Genomic DNA, 24445 nt, shown 5'->3' on the forward strand with positions numbered 1-24445 from the left:
GACAGGGTCTCTAATTGGTTTGAAACTCTTGGAGTAGCTAGACCGAGACTCCCAGAGGCTTCTGCCTCACTGGTCCTGGAATTACAAGCGCTGTCACCACATCTGGCACTCCCTCCAAGAGTCTGTGGTTGAACTCAGGTTCTCTAAGTACTTTATGGAGTAAGATAACTCCCCAGTCCTCCCTCTGCCTTCATTTTTGAGACACGGTCTTACCATAAGCTGGCCTTAACTTTCAATCTTGCCTAGCTCATTTCATCTTCATGTTCTACTAATTCTTCTATTAGTTTAACAATGTTTAGTGTGTGTGTGTGTGTGTGTGTGTGTGTGTGTGTGTGTGTGTGTATGTACATACACTGGTGAGCTCATGCCACAATGTTTGTGTGGAGATCAGAGGACAAGTTGTAGTAGGGTTCTCTCCTACCACGTGAGTTCAAGGAATTGAATTCGGGTGTCAAGTTTGGTGGCATGCACTCTACCAGCTGAGTTCTCTTGTCAGGCTCTCCTCCAGTTTTTAATAATGGGGAAGAGAAGTTAAGCTAACTACTGAGTTCTGGGTCCTTAAAGGACCTGGGTGACTGCTCTGACCTATACAGAGGGCTGTGAGCTAATCCATTCTCTGTCTTCTGTCATGTACCCCAAACATACCTTTTAATGTCTACATTAAAGTGCTTTCCCCCTCCCGGCAACTGTAATTGAGGTGACCTGGGCATCAGGCCCTGCCTCTGCCCTGGCTGTGGCTGCACCTGGAAGGACAGCAAAACTTCTGAAGCCACGCCCAGCCCAGGTGCCACCTCCATGGGGCTGGCTTCATATGTGCCCTTCAGAGTCCAGCAGATTGGGTCCTGTCCATGCTGTGTGATGGCTTTCTTTTTCTTGGGTGTTATATACTTTATCTTCCCCACTGGATCACCGATGCCTTCTGGGCAAGTAGTTGACTGGCAAGGTGGTATTCATTCTTGCATGCCTCTTTCACTGAGGCTCAGCCTCTGAGCTGCTGAGGCTTCAAGCAAAGGTCCGCAGAAGATTGAAGCATTTGAACAAATTATTCAAGTTTTGAAGAGTTGAGCCCAACCCGCAGTGAGAGGTGTTCTCACAGGCAAAGCTATGATTACACTGCGAGAGGGAGATAAGGCCAATTAATCTTCTTCTTCTATCAATAAAAAGGCAGAGAGTGAACATGATATGGTTTTAGGCAAAGTATCTAACAGCAGGGGCCAGCAGTGGGACAGCTAGTTAGGTTTGCTATCTTAATTGGCCTATTTAAAAAAAGATTTGGGGCATCATAAAGAAAATTTGCCTTTGAAAGTGCAGATTTAAAAATTTGTGTATACATGTGCACATACACAGAGACACACACAGAGAATCCAAATAAGATCTCAGATAGCATATGTATACTCCATGTAAATTCTAGCAGCTTCCAAATTCCCATGCTCAAAGACATAAACAGAAATGCTGAGGACAGTAAGATAATGCAAGTGGGAACTCTGTCGGAGAAAGGTTCCCTGACACTGCAGGAAATGTCACCCTAGGCAGCCAACTGCTCCCAGATCCTTAACTCAGAAGGGGCAGGTGGAGACATGACAGGGCAGCACTGCCAGGCTTCACACAGTCACCACGGTGGCCGGCCTGGATAAATATTTTCGTTGCAGACACAATGGTAACTGATGGGCCAAACGACCAGTTCTGGAGAGGGTTTCCCACACAGCTGTGACACCGCAGTCTCTGGGAAACACCGAGGTGTTCAAGGGAATCCAGGGTAAGACCAGTTTACATGCAACGTGAGAAGTAACATCAGGCTTGATGGCAGGCAAATGACAGCCTTGGTCACTTGGCAAGATGCAAAAACCAGTGAGATCTTGGTGGATCTCAGCACATTTATTTAAAAAGTTTCAGTACTCTTCATTATCCTGCCAGGAAAATATTCCCTCTTCCAAAGGAAATGATGATTCCCCTGTCCCCCACCCCCCACTTTTCCTTTCACCCCCAAACTCTCTAGCTTCACTGGTTAAACAGATGTGAATGCCTGCCAAATCAACCCTCTGATGGTCTCAAAACTTCACTAAGTCGATTCTTCAACCAGGAGCCACCCAATGCTTTGCAGCATGTGGGAAGATGGGAGTTAGCCAGTAGAGGCAGCCTAGCTTCTTGTACTTGGCTCTGTTTATATATTTACATTTCCCACCCAGGCTCAGCTGAGAGGTGAGGTCCAGGAGATAGGCCCAGCAGCACAAGCAGAAAGAACTCCACTGCCATGGAGAGAAAGCTAACGGGGCCATTAGGAGGCTGAGTCATTTATTTATCTAGAGGATTAAGCTCAATTTAGCTGGGTAGTTTTTAAGTTCTGTGGTTCAGGAAATTTCCCACTCAGTCTCATCAAATCCACATCCTTCCAAGTGCCTGAGAATTCCCCGGAAGAAGGGGAAACCTCCTGGGCACAGGGAGTGGGGCTCTAGTAGATCCTTAAAATAATACACTCGCTAAGATAATTACAATAAACAATGCATACCAAGTCCCAAACAGAGAATAGCTGGGAAACAAACAGACAAATGAAACAAAACCCAAAAAACTATGGTTGCTTCCATCTTGGAAAAGGCTCACAGATGACAGGCCCTTACTGAACATTTCTAACTCAGGGCTTCCCTGAATTAGAATTTAGAATGCACTTCTAAATCCTCAGTTTAGCCTATGACTGTACAAGTATAATGCAGATCAACAGGATTTTCAAACAAGAAAAAATGATGCATCGACCACTGACAAAATGCAGACTATCCGGAAAGGACAAGCAGTGATTCCAATGATACAGTTTCTGAGTGATTATTTTGGGTCTGGGCAGCCCGGAACAAACAAGCAGCCTCTCCTACAACAAATTGGCATACCAATGTGGGATTGACTAAATCCATGTAAAACCTGTGGGGCTTGGAGAGGAATTCTAGACACACACACACACACACACACACACACACACACACACAAAGTTAAGCATTTTCTCAGGTGCATTCTTTTAAGAGAAGGTTTCCTGACTCAGTGGTAGCAGTAAAAATTGCACAGTTTCAAAATGGTGGCTTCCTGGGATATGCTGCCAGCACAAACTCTGGCTCTTTCAGGAGGCCAAGCATTTAAATAGGGTTTGTGAGCAGAGTGCTACAAACTGCTTAATGGAAACATAGACCAGCTGTGTGCCTGAAAATGGGGTTATGAGCGTGGCTCATGCTAAACAGACCTCCACCCCGCCATATTTGATTGGGCAGAGCCAAAAGGCAAAGAAGCCTTAGATGCACTTATCATTTTAAGAAACACTCCTGGACAGAAAAGAATTACAGATACACAATAGGACAGATTCAGATATAAAAGACCTCTAATTGAGTCAAGTGTTGGATAAATGTACACAGGCTTGGGAGAGAGAAGAAAAAGAGTATAGTGAGTTATAAAAATGGTTTAAAAAACAAAACAAAGTTTTTAAAGAGAAAGAGTACAGATAGTCATAGATTAAAGGAATATAGATAATAAAATAAATATTAAAAAGTAATAGAGTAAAAACAAATAAGCCACATAAAGACAATATACACAGAGTCTGGGTTATGTATATTCTTGTGTTTTCTTTAAAAATTTTGATGATTAAGGAACTAAGTAACCAACATACTTTAATAGTATCTTGTCTTTAAAATTTGGGTCTAAGGATATGTTGCTTTGGAAAAGAGGTTCTTCTTTTGTTTCCACAGAGGATGAGAACCTGTGGAATCCTTATAGACTAATGTGCTTGATGGACCAAGACCCCAGGAAAGGTCACCATGAACACCTCCAAAAATTACTTTGCCCAATAAACAGCAGAAGGTAGTTTGGAGAAAACTATGCCCAAATTCCCAAATGTTATTTATAAATGCTTGTTTACATTTAAAGGGGGATATGCTATAGAGATGGATACTTGGCATTGGTATGGATCTTGCTTTATTGATACAAATTTAATGTTAATTATGTATTTCTTCTCTTGATTAAGATATTGTGTTTGTGTAGCTCATTTAAAAATATAATGTATAATTAAAAATTCAAGTTAATAGATAATCATCTATAATAGGCAAGCTTGCAGTCATGTTAGTTAGGTTTTCTAGATATATAAAGATTTATTTCAGTTGTATAGGTATTCTTCAAATCTTCCAGAGACCTACAGAATATGACATTAAAATGTTTTAATAACTTAGGACTTTTCATGACACTGAGACACATCTGTTCCTGGCAGCACTAATCTACTTCAAGAGGAAGATGGGCATCGAAGAGTCGCCTTGTGGAGTTTGTTAGCAATTTGGGCAAGAAACTGCTCTTGCCTGGACTGCTTGTTGCTATGCTATATGCATTGGACATGCAGGACCCACAGAGAAATGACCTATGAACTTGCTTAAACATGATAAGGTCCTTCAGGGTTCCTGCTTCATGAAATAGTCTGCCAGACATTCTGCAGGACACAGAAGAAAGTGACTGAAAAATGTCAATATATGTGGAACTGTTTTTGAAATTTCTTGCTTCATGGAAAAGTCTGCTGGATACTATGGGCCTGTGGGCTGAAGATAGATGCTCTAGTGATACAGAAGAACTTTGGGTGACTGTCCATGCATTGAGATGTCTCTGTCAATTCTAGAGTTTTGAAAGTTGCTTACAAAGTACTTCCTGTTTACTTAGGTAATATTAAATCCTTCTGTGGTCTTTGATGGAATTGAAGAATTGATGGTTATAGTTTCCCTTAGTTATGATAAAAGATAGATATAAATATTGTAACTATAATTCTTGCTTGATACCCATTTTGTTATATGTAATTTTACTATGTTAAAGTTAAAACCTTCCTTTTTATTTAAACAGAAAAGGGGAGGTGATGTGGAATTTCCCTCTGTATGCTGTGAATACCATTGGTTAATAAAGAAACTGTCTTGAGCCCGTGATAGGGTAGAATAGAGCTAGGCAGGGGAAACTAAGGTGAATGTGGGAGAAAGGAGGCAGAGTTAGAGAGAAGCCATGGAGCCGCCGCCAGAGACAGACAGCCAAAACTTTGCTGGTAAGCCATATCCATGTGGTGATACACAGATTAATAGAAATGGGTTAAATTAAGATGTAAGAGCTAGCTAAAAATATGCTTAAGCTATTGGCCAAGAGGTGATTCAAATGATATAGTTTCTGAATAATTATTTTGGGTCTGGGCAGTCAGGAACAAACAAGAAGCCTCTCCCCTACAACAAAGGAATTTTTTTTTTAAAAATCTAATCAATTTGGTTGGTATTTCTCTCATCAATATCTCATAGAACTCTACAATAAAATACAAGGTCCCAGAAGAAGCTTAAACAAAAATCAAAACAAAATGGTATAGGTCAAATCGTCTTAGTGAATTCCAGGTTGTGGTGATTTGAAATAAAATGGCCCCCAAAGGGAGTGGCACTATTAGAGGAGGTGTGACTTTATTTGAGTAGGTATGGCCTGTTGGAGGAAGTGTGTCACTGTGGAGGTGGGTTGTGAAGTCTCATATATGCTCAAGCTATGCTCAGTATCTCAGACCACTTCCTGTTGTCAAGACATTAGATTCTCAGCTATTTCTCTAGCACCATGTCTGCCTTTATGCCACCATTTCACATCATGAGTCACCCCAATTAAATATTTTTTCTTTGTAAGAGTTGCCATGGTCATGGTGTCTCTATACAGCAACAGAAACCCTAACTAAGACACAGGTTAAAGCTAAACAGTTTTTTTTCTTATGGAAGGTTATGGCAGGGTCAAGGCAGCACAGAGGCTCTGACTTTGCTTAACTTCTGTCCTTTACACTTTACTCTAGACAGGTTCTTCCATTAATAGAATACAGCAGAAGTGTTGTTGGTGCTGGGGCTCAGGACTTATATGGCTTCTCGTGTCTATGTCTGGCCTCTCCTGAATTTGATTAGAAGGCCCCTAATCAGCTGTCTCACCTAGCTGTTGGGAGCATGAGGATTCTGAACATGAGGTAGCACCGTGGGCTTACATTCATGTTTCCTGTGACTGCCCCACAAGCCCCATCAGATGGCATTCCTGGGGACCTAAGTGAGAGCAGCCCACCCGAGTGCACCAGTCGTCAGTACTCTCAAGACAGAGATCACACCAGTGTGTTAGAATTAATGCCGGTAGGCTTGGGTTACTCTGTTGGCTTGAACACAGCTGATAATCTGTAACCAATGAATGAATAAAGGATGAACTAACATATGTGGATCATCAAAGTGGGACATCAGAACATTCTGAGTAAGTCCCACCAGACAAAAAGACCTTGATGGACACTGGTTTGAGAAAGACTGTTTTGTGTTTTGTTTCTGTTTTTGAGACAGAGTCTCATTATGTAGTTCTGGCTGTCCTAGAACTCACTATGTGACCAGGCTAGCATACATCTCACAGAGATCCACTGCCTCCAGGATTAAGTGCGTTATCATGCCCTGCTAGTTTGAGAAACACCAATGAAAGGATTGACGTGATTCTGCTGGAAACAAACATAATGGTTTGTGTGGCAGACTAGAGAAGAGAGGCCCAAGTGGGTGAAGAGAATCACCAAGGAAACAGAAACAGCAGACGCCGCCTATCTGCTAAATTCCTTTCCTAGCTAAAGGGACAGAGTGGGCCAAATGGCTTTATCCATGTAATTACATTTCAGCTAGTCAGATGAAAGCTGCTCCTCAGGAGTTATCCTTGCTCTGTCCCACGATGAGGTCTCTGTGAGCATCTCACCATGCTCCATGAGACCTCACATCAGGTGGCAGACTGCCCAGGAGGATGTCACACTACTGGCCAGCCTTACATCCTCTCTAGACGGCAACACCCACAGCAGTATTTAGGTCTCCGGTGTAAAAATGTTTGTCAATAAAAACCTTGCCTTCGAACTGAGATGCCTGGGGGAATAGGGTCTTGATACTGGGGTGGGAACCAGATTTAACAATTCTTTGGTTTCATGACACCATTCTTAATTCTCTTCCTCTGTGTGAGGCAAACAATATGACCTGGAGTTTGATCCAGATTTTAAAACAATACAGTGAAGGTTCACGCTCACCCCATCAGGACCTGGGACATTCCACTCCACTCCTCACATACCACTTAGGGCCTCTGCCATAGCTTCCTAATCAAGCCTCGAAAGTTAAGACCCACTCGGAGAGTTGAGAAAGTTTTATCTAATTATCTCCTTTCCCTACTTTGAATTGGCCAACCATGTACCTTCCCCTGGCTTTATCAAAGCGGCTGCCGGCACAAAAGCACATCCACAGCTAAGCAGGCTTTAGTTAGCGCACTTCAAATTGATCATGCATTTTAGTTCAGTAACTCGCAATTTCTAGACCCTTTGATAATTCACTTTAAAGAGCAAACTGTCTTTAATGACAAGGCTTAAAAGAGGCGACCTTTCTGAACAGCATATGAAAGCTCTGAAGAGAGAGCTCTTTTAAGGAAACTATGAATTCAAATGACCTTGTGTTCTGAAACTTTTCTCCCACCATTTTTGATGTTTTACCTTTCCTTTCACCCTTCGACAGAAAGCACAAACGCCGCTGCCTTCCCTGGCTGGTGATGCACTTCAATGAGGACGCTGTTAATTGTTAATTCAAACTCCCAGTTCCTTCCTTCGGCACTTTTCTCTGCAGACCCCTTTAATGAGGTTGCTCACCATCAGAAGCGCATGCCAGTTTCTGAAGAATCCGTTAATATGCAGCATTTACAGAATGGCCTCAGCACACAAGCAAGTCCCTTCCAGCCACCTTGCCGCCAAGACTTTCGTGCGGTCTATGAAGCAAATCAGTCCTCTGTTCCCTCTCAGATTTCCTCCTTCTCCACTGCATCCCTTGATAGGGGTCCTCTGTAGAGTTCTTTGGTGAGTGGGGAGGTTGCAGAATCAGTGGTCAGACTCCCAAAAGGTCCGACTGCTGGGGAGGCAGAAGTGGACTGATAGGGAGTATCATCCAGGCAGGTGACTGAACTGCTGGCTTCCCTTGGGCTCTCCCCTGGCCTGACTCCTGCAGAATGTCTAGCACTCAAACCCAGCCACAGCGCCTTGATGAGCTTCCCTTTCTCAGTGTTCCGAATGCCCGATCAGCCGCCACTGTTGACAATTACATGTTGGACTAGAAAAGGCACAGATGGAGCGGGCATGGTAGCCAGCAACGATACCTGGAGCTGTAAATAAATTAGGCACTTGCGATGAACAATTGATCCTCCCTCAGATAAAAGCAAGGATGCAACCCTAGAGGATTTTATAGTAAGGCACGGTGTTGATAATTTATTTCCTGAGCACTGGTGTTTTGTCCCAGTAGTCACATATACACTCAGCGAGGAACTTCAAACATGCCAAGAGCAATTTTCTTCTCACTTCCTTTATCAGAGAACGTTTACAAAAACTTGAGTGTCCTCTACCCCTTCCTATCATATCCAATCAAACAGACCCAACGTCTTACTCGATTTACTCCCAGACATGCTCGGCGCACTGCCGAAGGGAAATGGGATCTGATTCATGTCAAAGGTTCATCAGTGTTGGTAATTCCATAACCTTTGGAATAAAGAAGAGAAAGAATAGCAGGCAAGTTTCCAAAACACCTACTGATATTTACTCATGGGAAACAAATATCCCTGGGTGGGAGTTCCAACTCCAGCAAACAAAACAACTCATTAAATATTTTCAGTGCAGGCCGATGATAACCTTGAAATCCTCTGACCTCAACCTGCTTTTCATGGTCCTCACAGAAGCACATACCAGCCACACAGCCTTTGTTCCGAGTGCTAAGTTACCACGTGAGTGTCAACTGTTGTCATTGGGTTAGGTGGCTTTAATAGCAGCTGCTATGAGTTTGTGTTTTTGCGAATGTTCTCGATCATTCATAGGACACAAATTTATACTTCTGGGGAAGAGGACACTTGGGAGGCACCAGGAAGGTGGTGGCTCCCCAAAGATTACTTTGTGTAAGATGCCAACCTCCTATGGATGGCCACCACACAGACTGACCTGCCCTGGCTTTGGAAATGGTTGTAAAACCTAGTTTTTCTTATCTACCCCATGTCTCAGACAAAGTACAAGTAAGGATAACTAATTCTTGGACAGCAAGTGACAGGCAACTTTGAGCATGGGAGAGAGAAAAGAATTTTGAATAAGTGTAAATAAACGATCTCTCCTTTCCTTTCACGGTAAACCAGATGATTACAGGCCCTGCCCCTCCCACTCACTACATTTTTAGAGGTCTCAAAAGGCCCATGGCTCAGCCCAGGACCACTCAAATGAAACTGGAGTATTGGAGCATCTTTGCAACTGCAGCTCTAGCTGACCAATCAGCACAGAGCTGGTGTGGGAAAAGCAATCCAGGCTTAACCACCGTTCATAAAGAGCAAACACATTGCAGACAAGACCAATGGACAGGCTCAGTTGCTTGTCAATAGGCTGTGTCCTCAAAACACGGCCAAATGCTGTCAGGCTTTCTTAGGATCACAGACCAATGTGACAATCAAAGCAACAACCACACAGGAGACATCAAGAAAGTAACAGGAAAACCAGAGCCGCCTGCGCAGTGTTCCCACCCTGCAACCCTGCAGCCCCAGGATCGGGCTGGAGACCCACAGGACAAGCATGACCCAGTGATTTGACTCTGGACAGCAGTTTCATGCTGAAATTATGAGTTGATCTTTGACATGATACAAGGTATCTTCCTTCAAAGCAGAAATTGAGGTAGTCAATATTTGCTGGGGGAAAATACCATGTATATGTCCTGCTTAGCAGAGGGGTGTGATGAAATGTTGAAAGAAAACAGAATAGTACAACATGCCATTTTAACATATGAACATGAACATGGGAACAGCTTTAACAGGTTAAGGGTTTTGATATGATACTATAATCATGATTCCAATCATGCCTAACTTGCGAGCTCCTTGTAAAGCATTTCCAAGGCTCACATAGGCAGTTACGTCTTCAGCATCTACTCTAATACAAACATGGGGTCAGAAAGAGAGAGTGGTAAAATAACTTAGGCAGACACAGATAAAGCTGACCCAGCGCATGGGTGATGCATGTTTTTATGATCTCAATTATACTTAAGCATTAAAAAAGTCACTGATCTCACAGTTCACAATATCCAAATCTTCAAACCTGCTGGACGAAGTCCACGGTGCAGCTCAGACAATCTCACCTGTCACGCTCTCCCATGCAGTTACCTGCAAATCAAAACTCATGTTAGGATTTTTAGCCTGATTAGGTCTGTCAATGGTAAAAATGTGTTACAATTCTGAAGGAGCTGGAGGTTCAAAAGGGTATTTGCTATCAAAATTTCATCACGTATGCCTATAAGCAACTGATCTTATCATCATCAGGCACAAAGAATCTTTTGAAAAGTAAATGATTCACAAGCTCATTCCTTTTATTTCGATGCCAAGTAAGCAGTCCGGCCTGTAACTGCACTTGAAAGCAAAGTTGCCTGACTGACCTGGACCATCAGCAAACAACACCTTGGTTGGTGATATCACTGGGAACCTTTTTTAAAAAAAAGGGGCTCCTGTATCCCACAGTCCTGCACACCAGGATACCCCATCTCTGTGAATGTTTAACACCACAAAGCCATTGACTTATTCTGGTCTGGAGAACAGTGCCAACGCCCCAGGGATAGGGACTTTGAAGATGTGAGCTATCACAGAGAACTGCATCATGCCGCAGTTTAAAGGAAGATGGTGTCTCCTTCAGTCCACAGCTGGGCTTCAAGACCACACCTTGCCTGACTGCCCAGGTGAGGTCCCTACTTGCCACACCCTGAGATTCCCAAATCTTGTTCTGATGAATCTAAGTCCTGTGATTAAAGAGGTGGGTGACTGCTCAAAGACAAGCTGTTCATTAAGAATGTCTTCCTTTCCAGACTTATCTCGTGTCTAGACATTTCAGTGAAGACTTGCATGTCAAGCTAAAGACTCCAGGGATACAGAGAACAAATTAATGGGAAGGCATTTTATTCACTGCTCATACCTTCTGCCTTGGTAGGTGGTCAGCTCTTCTTGAAGGATGGATGCTCTCTTTTGCAGAAAGATGACCTAGAAAGACATCTTGTATGAGAAAGGTAAGTACTTATGTCAACATTGCACACACAGTATGCTGGCATTCTCTTCAACTCAGATAATTCTCTGGATAAAACTCAGAGGAAGTAAATATTAATAATGCACTTTCCTACATCTGGTCACACCCTGTCCCTACCAAAAATCCATCAGAGGCCACAGAACCAACCATAAACTAGTCCAGGGGCCATCTTGATCTGGTGCCAATCTATCTTGGTGGCTCCCTCTGTCCTCATGACCTTCCCACACTGACACCTTACACCATGCTGTTCACTCTGTCGCCCTTTGGCCGGGGCTCTCACTTTGGAACACTTGCCACCTAGTCCTGTCCCAAGGCAGCAGTCCCTCGTCTGCATCCTGGGCTCTATGCCTTCTCACACTGCCTTGTGGTTATGTTTTCACATCTGTTCCCAAACCTAAGGGCTTTCTGCAGAGGGGTGACTCTGTCTGTCTCCCAGTCCCCGGCTTCTTTTACAGGGCTGGGCATGTAGCTGGTATGCACAAGCTGTTCAATGAGCGAGAGAGCAAGTGAAAAGAAAATTACTGCTTTCTGGAAACCTCAAATCCATTCTGGGGATTCCCTGAGGTTAGAGACAGGCTTTTGGAGTGGAAAGAGCTGGGCTTTTCCTGGAGTTGGGCCAACTTGAGCTCCATCCCTGGCTTGGCCTCTAAAGACTCTAGGAAGGTTACTCAGCTCTTGCTGTGTCATCTGTGAAATGGAGTTCATGAAGCTGCTTCCCAGGGCCATAAGTATGATGAGGTATACCTCATAGTAAATGTCCAGAATGGACTTCACAGTAGGTACCTCCATGGAGTGGAGGGCTTGGGGTTAGAAGAAGCTGTTGCCCAGCATGACTTCTCCAATGAGGTCTTTATCATACATTTGACTTCTTTGAAATATAAATGTCTATGGGATCAATAACACCTATATATCAGGCATCGATTAAAGACACCTTATCCAACCACATAAAACACAGTTTGGGGACAGCTTAAACTATGGTTTAATGTAATCAAGAGTCAGCGGCATTTGATCTGCTCAGAACTGTTTACTCTTGCTTCTTTGGTCTGAGTTGAAACCATGGCAACGGCTGGTTCTGAGGCATAGTTATGCAAGAGTACAGCTGGCAGAACCAAAAATGTGCCTGAAAGAGAGAAAGCACAGGCTGCCCAAGTGGGTGTGCGTCACAGCGGTCCCTGGGTTGCTTATCCGGAACAGTGCCCGCGCTTCCTTTTATCTGATTGCTCAGATGACCTACAGGACAATTGATAATTCTGACAGATGCAGAGTGCACTGCTTTAACTCTCCTCCCCCACCCTGCATTGCGATCGATTGGAATTCCAACAATTTTCAAAAACACAGGCACCTGTGCCTTCCAACTGAATCTGCGCACTCTAAGGCCTTCGACTCCTCCGCGCAGCTGCCAACTCCGAGGCCCTCATGCAGCTGGCAGCATGCTTTCTCTGGGTCAACATCCAGTTGCAGGAGGTTGAAGTGGCTTTTGTCACAGTGAGATGATATGAACGATAACAGAAGCCATGCAGGTGGGTATTGGGTTTCTTGCCCCGCCCCCCTGCCTCCAAAATAAGAATCTCCTTTGAGGGCGTCAGACCCTTGTAGCTGACCCCATGGCCACTCCGAGAAGCTGATGTGTAACCCACACCTCTGAGTGCTTTTCACATTAAAAAAAATAAATAAAAAATCTGCGTGCCCTTTGCGCTCTGCTCTCTTCTTCAGCCATTTGTCTTCATATGCAGAGGCCAGCACAGAGAACCTATTAGTAGCCGCCAAGGCAGCAGAGGACAGTAGGAAGAGGACTGATGGAAAGGACCCTTCACTTCAGCCTTCTTGTCGAGGGAAACAGGAAAGCATCAGCTAACATCCGCTTCAGGTTGGCATGATGGCTCAAGACCTGGAAGCTGAGGCAGGGCTCTCAGAAGTTGGAGGCCAGTCTGCATTTCCTAGCAAGTTCTAGGTCAGTCTGACCCAAGCAAACGTCACAATCTTGTTTTCTCCTCCCCACCACTGTGTAGCCCTGGATGGCCAGGAATTTTCTATATAAACCAAGCTGGCTTTGAATTTACAGAGATCCACTTGCTTTTGCCTTCCAAGTGCTAGGATTAAAGGTGCATACATCACCATGTTTGGCGTCACAAGTCATTTTACATATTATAATAAGCATATCATGTTAGTATTGTCAAACTACATTGGTTATTTTATTATTTAATGAGCACCTGCTATGTACCAAGTACAGTCCTTAGCATTCAGAATTCAGAAGCCTTTCCCTTGTAGAACCATTATAGAAACTCAGACATTTTAGAGTCTGAGTGTTGGAAATAAGACTACGCAGACTCCTCATGTGGGAGTTCAAAACTCATAGGTGTCAGGTGTGATGGCGCTCACCTTTCATCCCTGAGGCAGAGATAGGCAGATCTCTGTGAGTTCAAGGCCAGCCTGGTCTACACAGTGAGTTCCAGGACAGTCAGAACTATGTAGAGACATTTTCTAGAACAACAACAATAAAAAATAAAAATAAACCCACCCCAAAACAACAAATACCCCAAAACACATAAAAAAACCTCACAGGTTGACAATGAATGAAACATTCAATACATGATGGCACACAACTTTAATCCTAATACTGAAGAGTCAGGGGCAGGCAGATCTCTGTGAGTTCCAGGCCAGCCTGGTCTACACAGTGAGTTCCAGGACAGCTAGTGCCACAGGGTAAAACACCATTTCAACCCCTCCCCCAAAATCCCTTAAAACAACATTTAAAACAAAAGTCTGTTTGTTTGTTTTGAGAGAGGATTTTGCTATGTAGTTCAGGCTATATCCTGAATTCGTGATCCTCCTGCCTCAGTTTCCCAAGTATGCATCTCTCACCTTACATTTTAGGAACCACATACTTTAATAAGAAACATCAAACCTAATTGCTTGAATATCAACACTATTTTGCCTTGGACTTAAAATATATATCTTTGAAAATCATATAAAACATATCAGAAAAACCTGCTTCTAAAGACGTTTCGTTCCTCTGTGTTTTAGTACAGCGAGGAAGCAGCAGTGTGTGCAGAAAGGCACTTTAGAGCCCGAACCAGGAGGGAACGGTGAAATTGCAGTGGATTGTGAATGAATCTAAGTTGCCATGGCTGACCCAGTTTCAGGGGACTAACCCAGTTCACACTGGTGATGGGCAAGTGTGGGCCTCACAGTGACTTCTGGAACGAGGAAGAATCAGGCTAGTTGTCAGTTTCTTTTTAGAAGCCATGCCCACCTATGCCACTCCTACATCTTCGAGCATGCTCAGCTCTAGGAGTTACCTGTGACTTCAGGGAGGAAATGGTGTCCTCAAGTTCTTGTCTCAGAGATGCAGGCATTAACCCTTTGAATTTTGTTTCATATTCTTGTCGTATGTATGTTATCTAAAATAAGAAAAAAAAACTTTTATACCCTAGAAATGTCTGTTTTGGATATAAGAAGTCATCGAAAACCATCTATTCACTCACAAACAGTTTTCTATATTTATTGTCAGAAAGAATATAATAAATGACATTAAAGTGAAGAACTATATATAGTGATAAGTTCCTCAGCCTGAACAGATGGTCCCTGTTCACCGGGGCTGGAGAGAGGACTCAGCTTGCTGCTCTTGCTTTGGACCCATCACTGATGTGACAACTCACAACTGCCCCTAGCTCCAGTTACAGTGGATATGATGCCCTCTTCTGCCCCCTCAGGTGCCAGGCACACACATGGTGCATATACATAGCATGAGGGCAAAACACTCATACATGAAAAAAAGTAAATAAATTTTAAAGAAAAATCCCTGTTAACACACTTTGACCATCTTATTAAATAAACACCATTCTTTCATCCCTGCTTACGGGGAAGACCTCTGTGCCAACTCTGAGGCCTTTTCTGCACCAAGATGCAGATTACGACAGGGACAGACTATGCAGATTATGACAGGGATAGACTATGCAGATTATGACAGGGACAGACTATTGTTGGGGACAACTCATAGCATGCCTCTGGTTTGACTGACACTCGTGCGGACTACTGAAGTGCCTGGTAGGATTCATATGGTGACAAAGATATGGTGCTGGGGGATCTGCACAGTTGTGTCCCCAAGCCTCCAACACAGGTGGACAGGTGGTGTGCGCTATCACTGGGCATTTTGGTGGCTATATTGCTTCTAAGATCTTAACGGGTAAGTGAAGGTAGTGGAAGTGACACCTTTGGAAAATTTGCATGGACTGAGCTCTTCTGGAAGAGCAGTCAGTGCTCTAACCACTGAGCAATCTCTATAGGACCACATTTGGTTCTCAGTCATTCTCTTCCTTTCCCATTGCTTTAAAATGTTAACATATTAAAGATTTAATCATAAAACAAAATCTATATAAATGTACTGTACTTCTTAATATAAAACAAGAGATTTATAAATTCTCCCAAATAAATGTAGCCCACTCAGTGAAGTGTGTTTCTGTGTACCAGTGAGTGTATGCCACAGGTAAAGGAACCACTCAGTGAAGTGTGTATCAGTGAGTGTATATCACAGGTAAAGGAACCACTCAGTGAAGTGTGTATCTGTGTATCAGTGAGTGTATGTCACAGGCGAAGGAGCCCTTGCTGCTATTGCTCTTCCCTGTATGATTATTTTTCCTTCTTTCTCTTTTTACAAAAGGCTATTGATTTCTATGATGTTTGCCTGCATGTATGTCTGTGCCCCATGTGCATTCAGTGCCTAAGGAGGCAGAAGAGGGTATCAGATCATCTGGAACTGGAGTTATAGATTGTACCGAGCCAACATGTGGGTGCTGGGAATGAAACCTGGGTCCACTGGAAGAGCAGTCAAGTGCTCTTCCCACCCCAACATGTTTCTTGAGGAAAACAGAGCATCCTAACATCGTCGGGAAGGGATGATGAAGGCTCACCAAAGACTGGTTTGGGTAAGGGATATATGGAGCCATGACTCCATCTCTTGCACAGTAGGAACTGAGGCAAAGTCATCTGATATAGAACAGAACCTGTTTCCTGTTGCCACTCCCTTAGCCGTTCAATTGAATACTGGTCACAAAGGACAAAGTAAACTAAGCCAATGCCACCATTATGTAGTTTAATTTTTTGAACTTGCTCTCTGATAATCGGGTACACAAAGGAGCACCATAGAGAGGTGTTCCTGGTTCAGTCAGCCACCACCGGACCACCAGGATAATGCCCTTGAAAGAATAAGCACCATTGGTCAGTCACTGTCCGGGAGGAAGTTGCTAGTTGTCTTGCTCAGAGAGTGCAGGTAGGCAGTGCCTTCTGTACCTTTTCCCCTGACACTGTCGTGGTCTTTTCACCACGTTCTCATACAGCCTCTCATCTTGCACACTGCCCTTCCATCTGTCTGTGTTTTCTTCTGTTTGTTTGCAACTTTTCTCTTCTAGTAAGCTAAGCTGTGGATGAGTTGCCTCCACCTCTGACCCAGGAAGTGTGTTCTAGTTCATTTCTGTTGCTGTGATAAGATGTCTGAATTCAGAAACAAACTAACTAACTAAAACCAAACCATCCCCCTCAAACAAATCTAAGAACTTAGGATAGAAAGAGTTTATTTGAGCTCACAATTCCAGGGTATAGTTCACCGATGGAAGTCAAGGTGGCAGGGACTTAGAAGACAAATAGCTAGTTACAACACATCCATAGTCACGGGCAGAGAAAAGAGTGCAGCCATGTTCTCTTGCTTGCTGGTGCTCAGTTCACTTTCTCCACTGCTTAATAACCCCTGTTTAGGGAATGTGCCACCCACAGTGGACTGCTTCTTTCCACATCATTTAACTTAAGACAGTCCCCCAGAGGCATGCCCACAGGCCAACTGATTTAGGCAGCCCTCCATTGAGAGTCTGTTCACAGGTGGTTCTAAGTTGTGTCAAGTTTAGACTTAAAGCTAAACACCACAATGCATTTGATATGAAAAAGGAGGGGAGACAATCTCCACCTAAAGACCAAGCTTGAGACATTAACTGCGGCTATACCACTCTCTTCTTCCTTTTGCCTCCTGACATTCTTTCAGTGGTGATTATGGGATAAACTAGCGTTACAGCAGATCAAGAAGCAAGAGGATAGAACTGGTCTAATCAGAGGGCTTGGGCAAACATTTCTTTGATGAAAGAGTAAAACTGGTGCATATAGCTTTACTATAAAGTGTTAGTATTTAATTATATAGTGTGGGTTAGCAGAATGGCTCAGCGTGTTAAGGGGCAAAGGTGTTTGCCACCAAGTCTGATGACCTGAATTGATTCCTATGACCTCATATAGCAGAGAGAGCAGACTTCTGGCAAATTGTCCTCCAATCTCCACACGTGTTGTGGTGTGCCCTGCCTTGACCCCATGAATAAAAATTTTAAAATGATTAAAATCATTTGTATATAGTATCCTATTATACCAGTGAGCAAATGTACTAAATACCAAAGCATTTGATGGCTGTGTTGGCTCAAGAACTCTGGAAGGGAATTTCCAGGGCTGTCAGCCTCATTTCCATCTTACCCCCACACCCACCAGTTTCTGAAAGCAGCACGTGTAATCGTCTGTTCTTCCACATTCCTCAGCCACATCTCAGCTAATAAGAGGCTCGGTCCACTGTGATTATTCATCTTTCCACTTCCCTTCATCTGATTTTCTCTATCACGGTCCCACTGGGAACTAGAGCATCATAACAAACAATGGTATTTTGTAATGAAGAAAGCTCCCCTGGAAGCTGAGTAAAAATGGGGTGTATATATGGTTAACACCTGACCCCACTGCAGGACCAGGACAGCCTGCTCCTCCCACAAGGGCATGACACCAGCAAGAACTTTTTTTCAGAAAGCCCTGTGAAGAACCTAGAGGTTCCTGTCACACTGAAGTTCAGCAGAGAGGAAGGGGCACGAGGCAGGAATTCCATTGACAGTTTCTCTTCATCTCTGTCACCACTGGTACCATCTTAGTCTGGAAGGTATTTATCTTACACTGCAGTAGTTGAGTTTGTTTTTCAAACAGAGTCAAGATTCAGATCCTCTCTGTTATCAAGAAGGCCTTGTGCCCGTGGCCGCTTCCGCCTCTCGCTGGTACCCAAGCTCCTGAGCTCCCGCTGCGCTTGCGTTCTTTCAGCTTGTCAAGGGCCCTGTGTGCTTCCCCAACACAGGCCTTAGCATTCTTCTTTCCTTCTCTTTTCATAAACTAATTGCTATTTTTTATCTTCCATTTTTAATTTTTTTTAAAAGATCAACTAGCACAAGCGTTGGCTTGCCAGCAGGTGCCATGGCACACACGCGGAGTTCAGAGGACAACTCTCGGGAGTTCTTTCTTTCCACCCTTGTCGAGGCGGTCTATATTGTTGGCATTGCTGCTGTGCTGTGCACCCCAGGCTAGCTGGTCTGTGAGCTTCTGGGTGATTCTGTCCCTGTCTCCCATCTCAAGAAGGAGTTCTGAGATTACAGAGGTACACCACTGAATTAAGCCTTTTATTTTGAAACATGAGTAGCAGGGACCGAACTCACGTCATCAGGCTTGTGTTGCCAGCACTTTTACCTACTGAGACATCCCTGCTGCTCTAGAGCCTTTCTCACCTGGTGGGACTGACACTGCACCCATCTACACCTCTGGATCCCGAAGGTCCCATTCTAGGCTGATGACAGAGAAGCTTGTCATGGGGCAGGAGGTCCAAGATAAAAGGCTGTATGACCCAGTGCCTGCGAGGGTCCCCTGGTGATATCCATGCATGTCTTTCCTTGCTGTGTGCACAACAGTGAACTGGTCTCTTCTTGTTCTTAGAACATGGCCCTTACCCTGACTTAATTAGCTCCCAAAGGTCCCATATACAAATTCACTGGGGACTGAGGGCTCATAACATGAACGGGGTGTGTAAGCAGGCACTCAGTCCAGACAGACAGACAGACAGACAGTCACCAGTCTCTGCCTACAACTTGGGCCTATAAGTGGGAAGCTATTATACTGCATCTAGTTCTTGAATTTAAGGGAAGAATGTCAGCTTAAAATTCGATCCCTGGATTTCTACCAACTAGAAACATAGGGGAGGCTAAGTGAGATTTACCTGATGCTTCTAGTCACTGTGGACTGATTTACTCACAATGTGTCCTTCTAATACCTGGCTTATTGGAAGCCTGTAAAGCAAATGGAGTGTGACTGGTGTGTGGATCACAGTAAGCAGAGGGAGAGAAGAGAAGAGAAGAGGAGGAGGAGAGTTGGGTTCATGGTATATACTGTTCATTTATAGAGAGGGCACAGGTGAGCACTGTGGCAGGTGGGAGCATGGGTGAGCACTGTGGTGGGTGGGGGCACAGGTGAGCACTGGGGTGGGTGGGGGCACGGGTGAGCACTGTGGCGGGTGGGGGCACGGGTGAGCACTGTGGTGGATGGACTTCTCAAGCGTTTTTAAGGGCAGGTTAGAGGACATCGGCAGGAGCAGGACACAGGAAGGGAGGTTAGCTCTCTACTACCAGGGCTAATATAAACAGAAATGCAGAGGGCTTTTGCCTTTGCATAGCAAAAAGTTTCTGCATTGGCCCTTTAGAGGAGTGAGAATTTAGAACGTACATGCCTGACTTTCTGGTTTGAAGAATAAAAATGAAAGAAACAGTGGTAAAATATGATGCAAAAAAATCTGCAGAGCAGCTGAGAAAATGCACGGCCTTCTAAGAAATGTCATCATTATCAGGGTTAAGGTGTTCCGTGTTGCCACAGCAACTGCCAAGGAAGATCCATTTTAGGAAGGGTGCTCTCTCTGCAGCACAGCTTGTATGGTTGAAGTCTCAAATATAAAGTGAAAATGTAAAGTAGCCATAATTTTCTGAACATCCTTTAAATATTCATTCCCTGCTCTTCCTTCAGCATAGTCTTCTCTTAGCTCTTTGTAGAGTGCAGATTGTTGGAAGTTCTCCTTTGCCTGTGTACATAGGCCAGTTTCCAGCAGGAGAGACGGAAGTGGTTCCTGGGTGGGCCACCCCCCACCCCCACCCCCCACCCCAGGCAAGTGGGTGGTGGAGGAGCTAAGAAGCTGCCAGCCTCTATAGTTTCAAAGGTGGCGTGGATGAGCTTTGGGAAATGGTGACTTTTTCAGTGTTCTGGTCCTGTGGAAAGAACGATAGCTTCAAAGTAACAAAACCATTTGGACCCAGTGCTTTGATTCCTATTCGATGCTCTAAGCCCAGCTTTGGGGAATCAAGTGATTCCCCATCATTAAACAGAAAGGAGAGGTCTGCTAAGACTACTCAGAATGCTAACACACTTGGAAGAATGGGCAAGCGGCAAGATACTCAAGGAGAAAATGACGAGGAACTGCTCAAGTCTGTTCATAAACCAAAGACTCAAACACATAATAAACAGGGAGGTTGTAACGGGAAATACAGCACATGAATACTAAAATCTGGGGCATTTGCATACAAGCTGTACACTTCTTGATGGAGACAGAAAGGCTTAGCAGCATCACTAGAGCCTGTACGTAGGTGTGGCATCAGGAGGGACTTTCAGCACCCCTGATGGATGATATGAGCACTGTGTCACCCCACACTTGTCATCAGCCCTCTGGTAACTGGAATTCATCTTTCCTCCTCTCCGTCCCACTCAAGGCTGGGGTAAAGAGTGTGACAGGACCTAACTTAATCATGATGTCGCCAATCACTGATTAAGGCCTGGGCACATGATGTGAGTCTGGGCACCCAAGCTCATGAACATCACAAGACCTCTGCTCTCTGATCTCATCCCCGGACTTTTCCCTAGGCGATGTCGTTAATGTTCCTGCTGTCTTGCTACAGTGGAGTGAACACACAGACAGACAGTAAAGCCACTTCAGAGGAAGAAGGGCTGGGAACCAGAGAGAAACTGGACCTTAGCAGACTATTCCCAAAGTTAGCCTTCTCTGAGATTTTCTAGTTTTTGTCAGCTGTGAACACAGCAGGCTAGATAAAAAAATGCAGAACAAGCAAAATATTAACTTGCATTCATGTGTGTTGCATCCATTAGACCAAAGGCCTGTGACTGTCAGGCTGCTAGTTCACCAGTGTGGTAGTGCATGCCTTTAATTCCAGCCCAGAGAGACTGAGACAGGATCACCAAGACTTCAAGGTCAGCCTGGCCTATACACAGAGACCCTGTCTTAACAAATGTATAAAAATCAAAAACTCAACAAAGTCCTCCAAATTGAAACAAACAACAACAGATCCTTTAGTCTGCAGACCAAGCTGGCCACCTGCCAGTTTTGTAAACAAAGTTTTCCTGGGACACAGGCTATTTCTGAGGGACCATGGCAGAATTTAATAGTCACGGCAGGACCCTTACGGCTCCTAAGCCCTAAAATATTCTCAGCTTTGCTCTTTATACAAAGTTGGCTACTCCCCGAACTGTATGAGCTGTCAGTGACACAGGGTAGAGGCTGTGTTAATTTTGCTGATGGCTGAAGCCCCACGGCTTAGCATGGTGCCTGGCATATGGTGGAAACTCAATAAATATTTGCTGCTCAATGAATCCAAACCTCAGTTCCCACAACTGCTGGTGTTAAGTCGGTCTTTATCTTAAAATGACAGGATCCTCAGAAAGTCTAGAGTAAATTAATCACAAAAGCTTTCCCTAAACACAAAGAGCAGATTCTGTCATCACGGAACTGCAGTTCCTAGCCAGCACAGGGGCTATTAATAAGTAGGCCAGCTTCAAAGCTGAGAAAGTTGGAGGCAAACACCCAGGCCTACAGAGCTGCTGAGATCAAAAGGGATCTTGGAGATTCACGGTAAGGCGGGCCTTAGCTTCGCCCTTACTGCTTCCTTCCACAGGGCCTTCACCACTGCCAGGCCTTCCACACTGGTGCAGGGGAATGGCCCAGGCCTCCTGCTTTGTGACAAAGTGCCAGAGCCTTCCTGCCTAGAACTCTCCCTCCTGTTCTCATTTCTCAAGCTCCTCTTTCTAATAATATCACTCTCAATGTTTTTCTTTGCTCAGGTTGACAAAGACTGTGAGCACTTTCCTCCGTCCGAGGAAGGCAGGCTGGGGTCTTCAGGGTCCTGGCTCTGCAAGGCAGCTCTGTCTGCAGAGGGAACAAGAGGGAGTCTGGGAGGAGGTAGACACTGAGGACTTGTGCACTGGGGAGGTGAATCTATGTGAGCTAGAGGGTAGTGACCTCTCTGTTTTCTAAGAAACAGCTCAGAAAGGGTTTGGGGACAATAAACTTTGGAGGAGGGACATGGTGACTTTTACGTCTGTTTTCAGGGTCTGGACTTCTTAGAGAGTGCTAGTCCTATTTGGTGGAGACTAGACTCCTGTAAAGGCAGCTTCTATACCTAAGCCCCAAAGCATGTGAGGGGTAGAGGGAATAAGGCTCCTCAACTTCATAACTGATTTTTATAAAGGACCCCAAAAGACTGGCAGGCTGGAGCTCGCATTCAGTGTGGAATCCTATTGATTCTGGGACACTAAATATGGTCGGAACATTTGATATACAGTAAAAGTGCAAGAGAGTCACTGGCTGAACAGAATTACAATATGGTATGAATACATACGTGGGACCTCGAAATTGTGATGGGCAGTTAAGGTCATGGCAACAGGGTTAGATTTAATGAAGCAGACAAAGCTCAGCAAGTGAAGGAACTTCACATTCACGGATATCTGATACATGCCAGATGCCATATGAAGCACCTGACATATATTCTTTCACACATTGTAAAAAAAAAGCCCAAATGCCATTTTTAAATCTTTGCATAAAATCTGAAAGATAAGATATTATCCCAGCCAACAAGGAAATAGCTCATAGCAAGTGACTAGCTGTGAGAATCAGGAAGGAAACTGGACGTCCAGCCTCACACTGTCCCTCCTCCAACTGGGAAGGGGAAGAAAAGGGAAGATGCAGCTGGAAACAAGGTGAAGACATCTCACAGCAGGGCTAGCCTGGGGTTCCAGGGATAGCTACTACAGTGACAGAAGAAGGTGAGGGACTCCCCTAAGATGTCACCTCTGAGGTCACAGATTAGAAGTCGACAGCTGGCTTTGAGAACAGAAGCATGAGGAGAGTGACCAGGGAGTTTACACCTCAGTCAGTGCCTACTGTGCACCTACTATGGGACAGGGTGATGGGTAGATGGAGTTGGCCTGGAAATAGGCAGAGGAAATGATATATTTGGGGTTGCCTGCCCTTCCTGTGATATGCCAGAGAGATGTTTGTGAGCGAGTATGTGAGCAGAAGTCATGGGGAAGGCCAGAAGGGAAGACTTAATAATTACAAGCTAGAAGAGGAAGTTGGCACTGTAAGTACGGAAGAGCTTTTCTGAATGGGGAAGGACAATACAAGACTCCACAGAGACTTCGACACTGGGAATGAAGAAGAAAGTGGGTTCAAAGAGAGATCAGGAATGGCTAGAGTGGGGAGATGGTCTATGTGTCTAGAGTGAGGTGCATAGATTCGGGTCTCATAAAAGACAGAAGGCAGGTGGAAAGATCAAAGGGAAGAAGCAAAGCAAAGCAAAACAAAAAAAGACACCCCCCCCCAAACAAACGAACCAAACCCCCAGGTGATTGTCTCTCATGAGCCTTGACCGTCATCAGCGCAGAAGAAGCAGAGTGACTCACGACTACATTGCTCCCGGGAGAGCTTGGGGAGCAGTGATGCTAGAAATAAAGAGTCCGAGATGCATCAGTTCTGATAAATGGAGTATTTCCTGTTGTGAAGCAAAACTTACAACAAAAGGTCTACGTCTAAATGCAAGTCAACTCTCCTCCAAATATCTGATTTAGTCAGAGATTTCTGACCTGGTTTGAAGGCATTTTTCAAAAGAGGCAAACTATGACTGCTCTTTCTTTTCTGCATATTTAAGCTCTTGACAGTTATAAATAAGTTAAACCTCTCCCTCAAAGTACCAATTATCTCCTTATGTTTGAGAAGGCATGTCTTGCCAGATATGGTATCCTATACAAAACACAAACCAGGAATACAAAGGCAGCCATTGTCTCACTGATGCGCCCAGGACTTACTTAGGCAGCTCCAATTAACGCTAATGAGGATTTTGTGCATGAATCCCCTTCCCTCCTGACTAAAGGGAACACAGACCCCACAACCTCACAGCAGAAAACTTCAAAATACCATTGTAAACACTCGCTGACTAAATGCATGGGCTATTCACCTTTGCACAACAGAGGGAAGAGGATTTTCCTTCAATTAAAAGTTTGGGAGCACAACGTTTTCAAAAGGCTTCATTTAGGCTTCCTGAAACAGGCACAATCACGGACTCCTAACAGGGATACTGAAAAGCCCCAAGAGGTGATAGCTGCTCTGGACCCAGAAGAATAAGTAGACCTTCCAGATGGATAGGGCGCAGGTGAAACTGCCAGTGGGGGGGGAAGTGTGGAGGTGACAGGGCACGCATCCTC

General features: G+C 44.5%; 1 protein-coding gene and 1 long non-coding RNA gene across 11 annotated transcripts in view; one reads left to right on the forward strand and one right to left on the reverse strand.

Annotated features, from left to right (window-relative positions):
* Positions 1–10019: 10019 nt before the first annotated feature.
* Positions 10020–24445, reverse strand: part of Cep112 (centrosomal protein 112) — a 387843-nt gene continuing 373417 nt past the window's right edge. For all 10 annotated transcript variants that reach the window (XM_038328187.1, XM_038328186.1, XM_038328182.1 and 7 more), the window contains 3 exons: positions 14380–14481; positions 10973–11037; positions 10020–10173 (listed from right to left, as the gene is read on the reverse strand). In XM_038328187.1, the coding sequence (XP_038184115.1) occupies positions 10170–10173; positions 10973–11037; positions 14380–14481 (171 nt within the window). In that variant the 3' untranslated portion in view covers positions 10020–10169. The remainder of the gene's footprint in view (positions 10174–10972; positions 11038–14379; positions 14482–24445) is intronic.
* LOC119813077 lies at positions 10527–12593 on the forward strand. The gene is made up of 3 exons (XR_005285149.1): positions 10527–10739; positions 10988–11063; positions 12419–12593. It is a non-coding gene; the product is annotated as an uncharacterized LOC119813077 (long non-coding RNA).

Source organism: Arvicola amphibius, chromosome 4 (genome assembly GCF_903992535.2).
Source record: "Arvicola amphibius chromosome 4, mArvAmp1.2, whole genome shotgun sequence".
Classification (NCBI taxonomy): Eukaryota; Metazoa; Chordata; class Mammalia; order Rodentia; family Cricetidae; genus Arvicola; species Arvicola amphibius.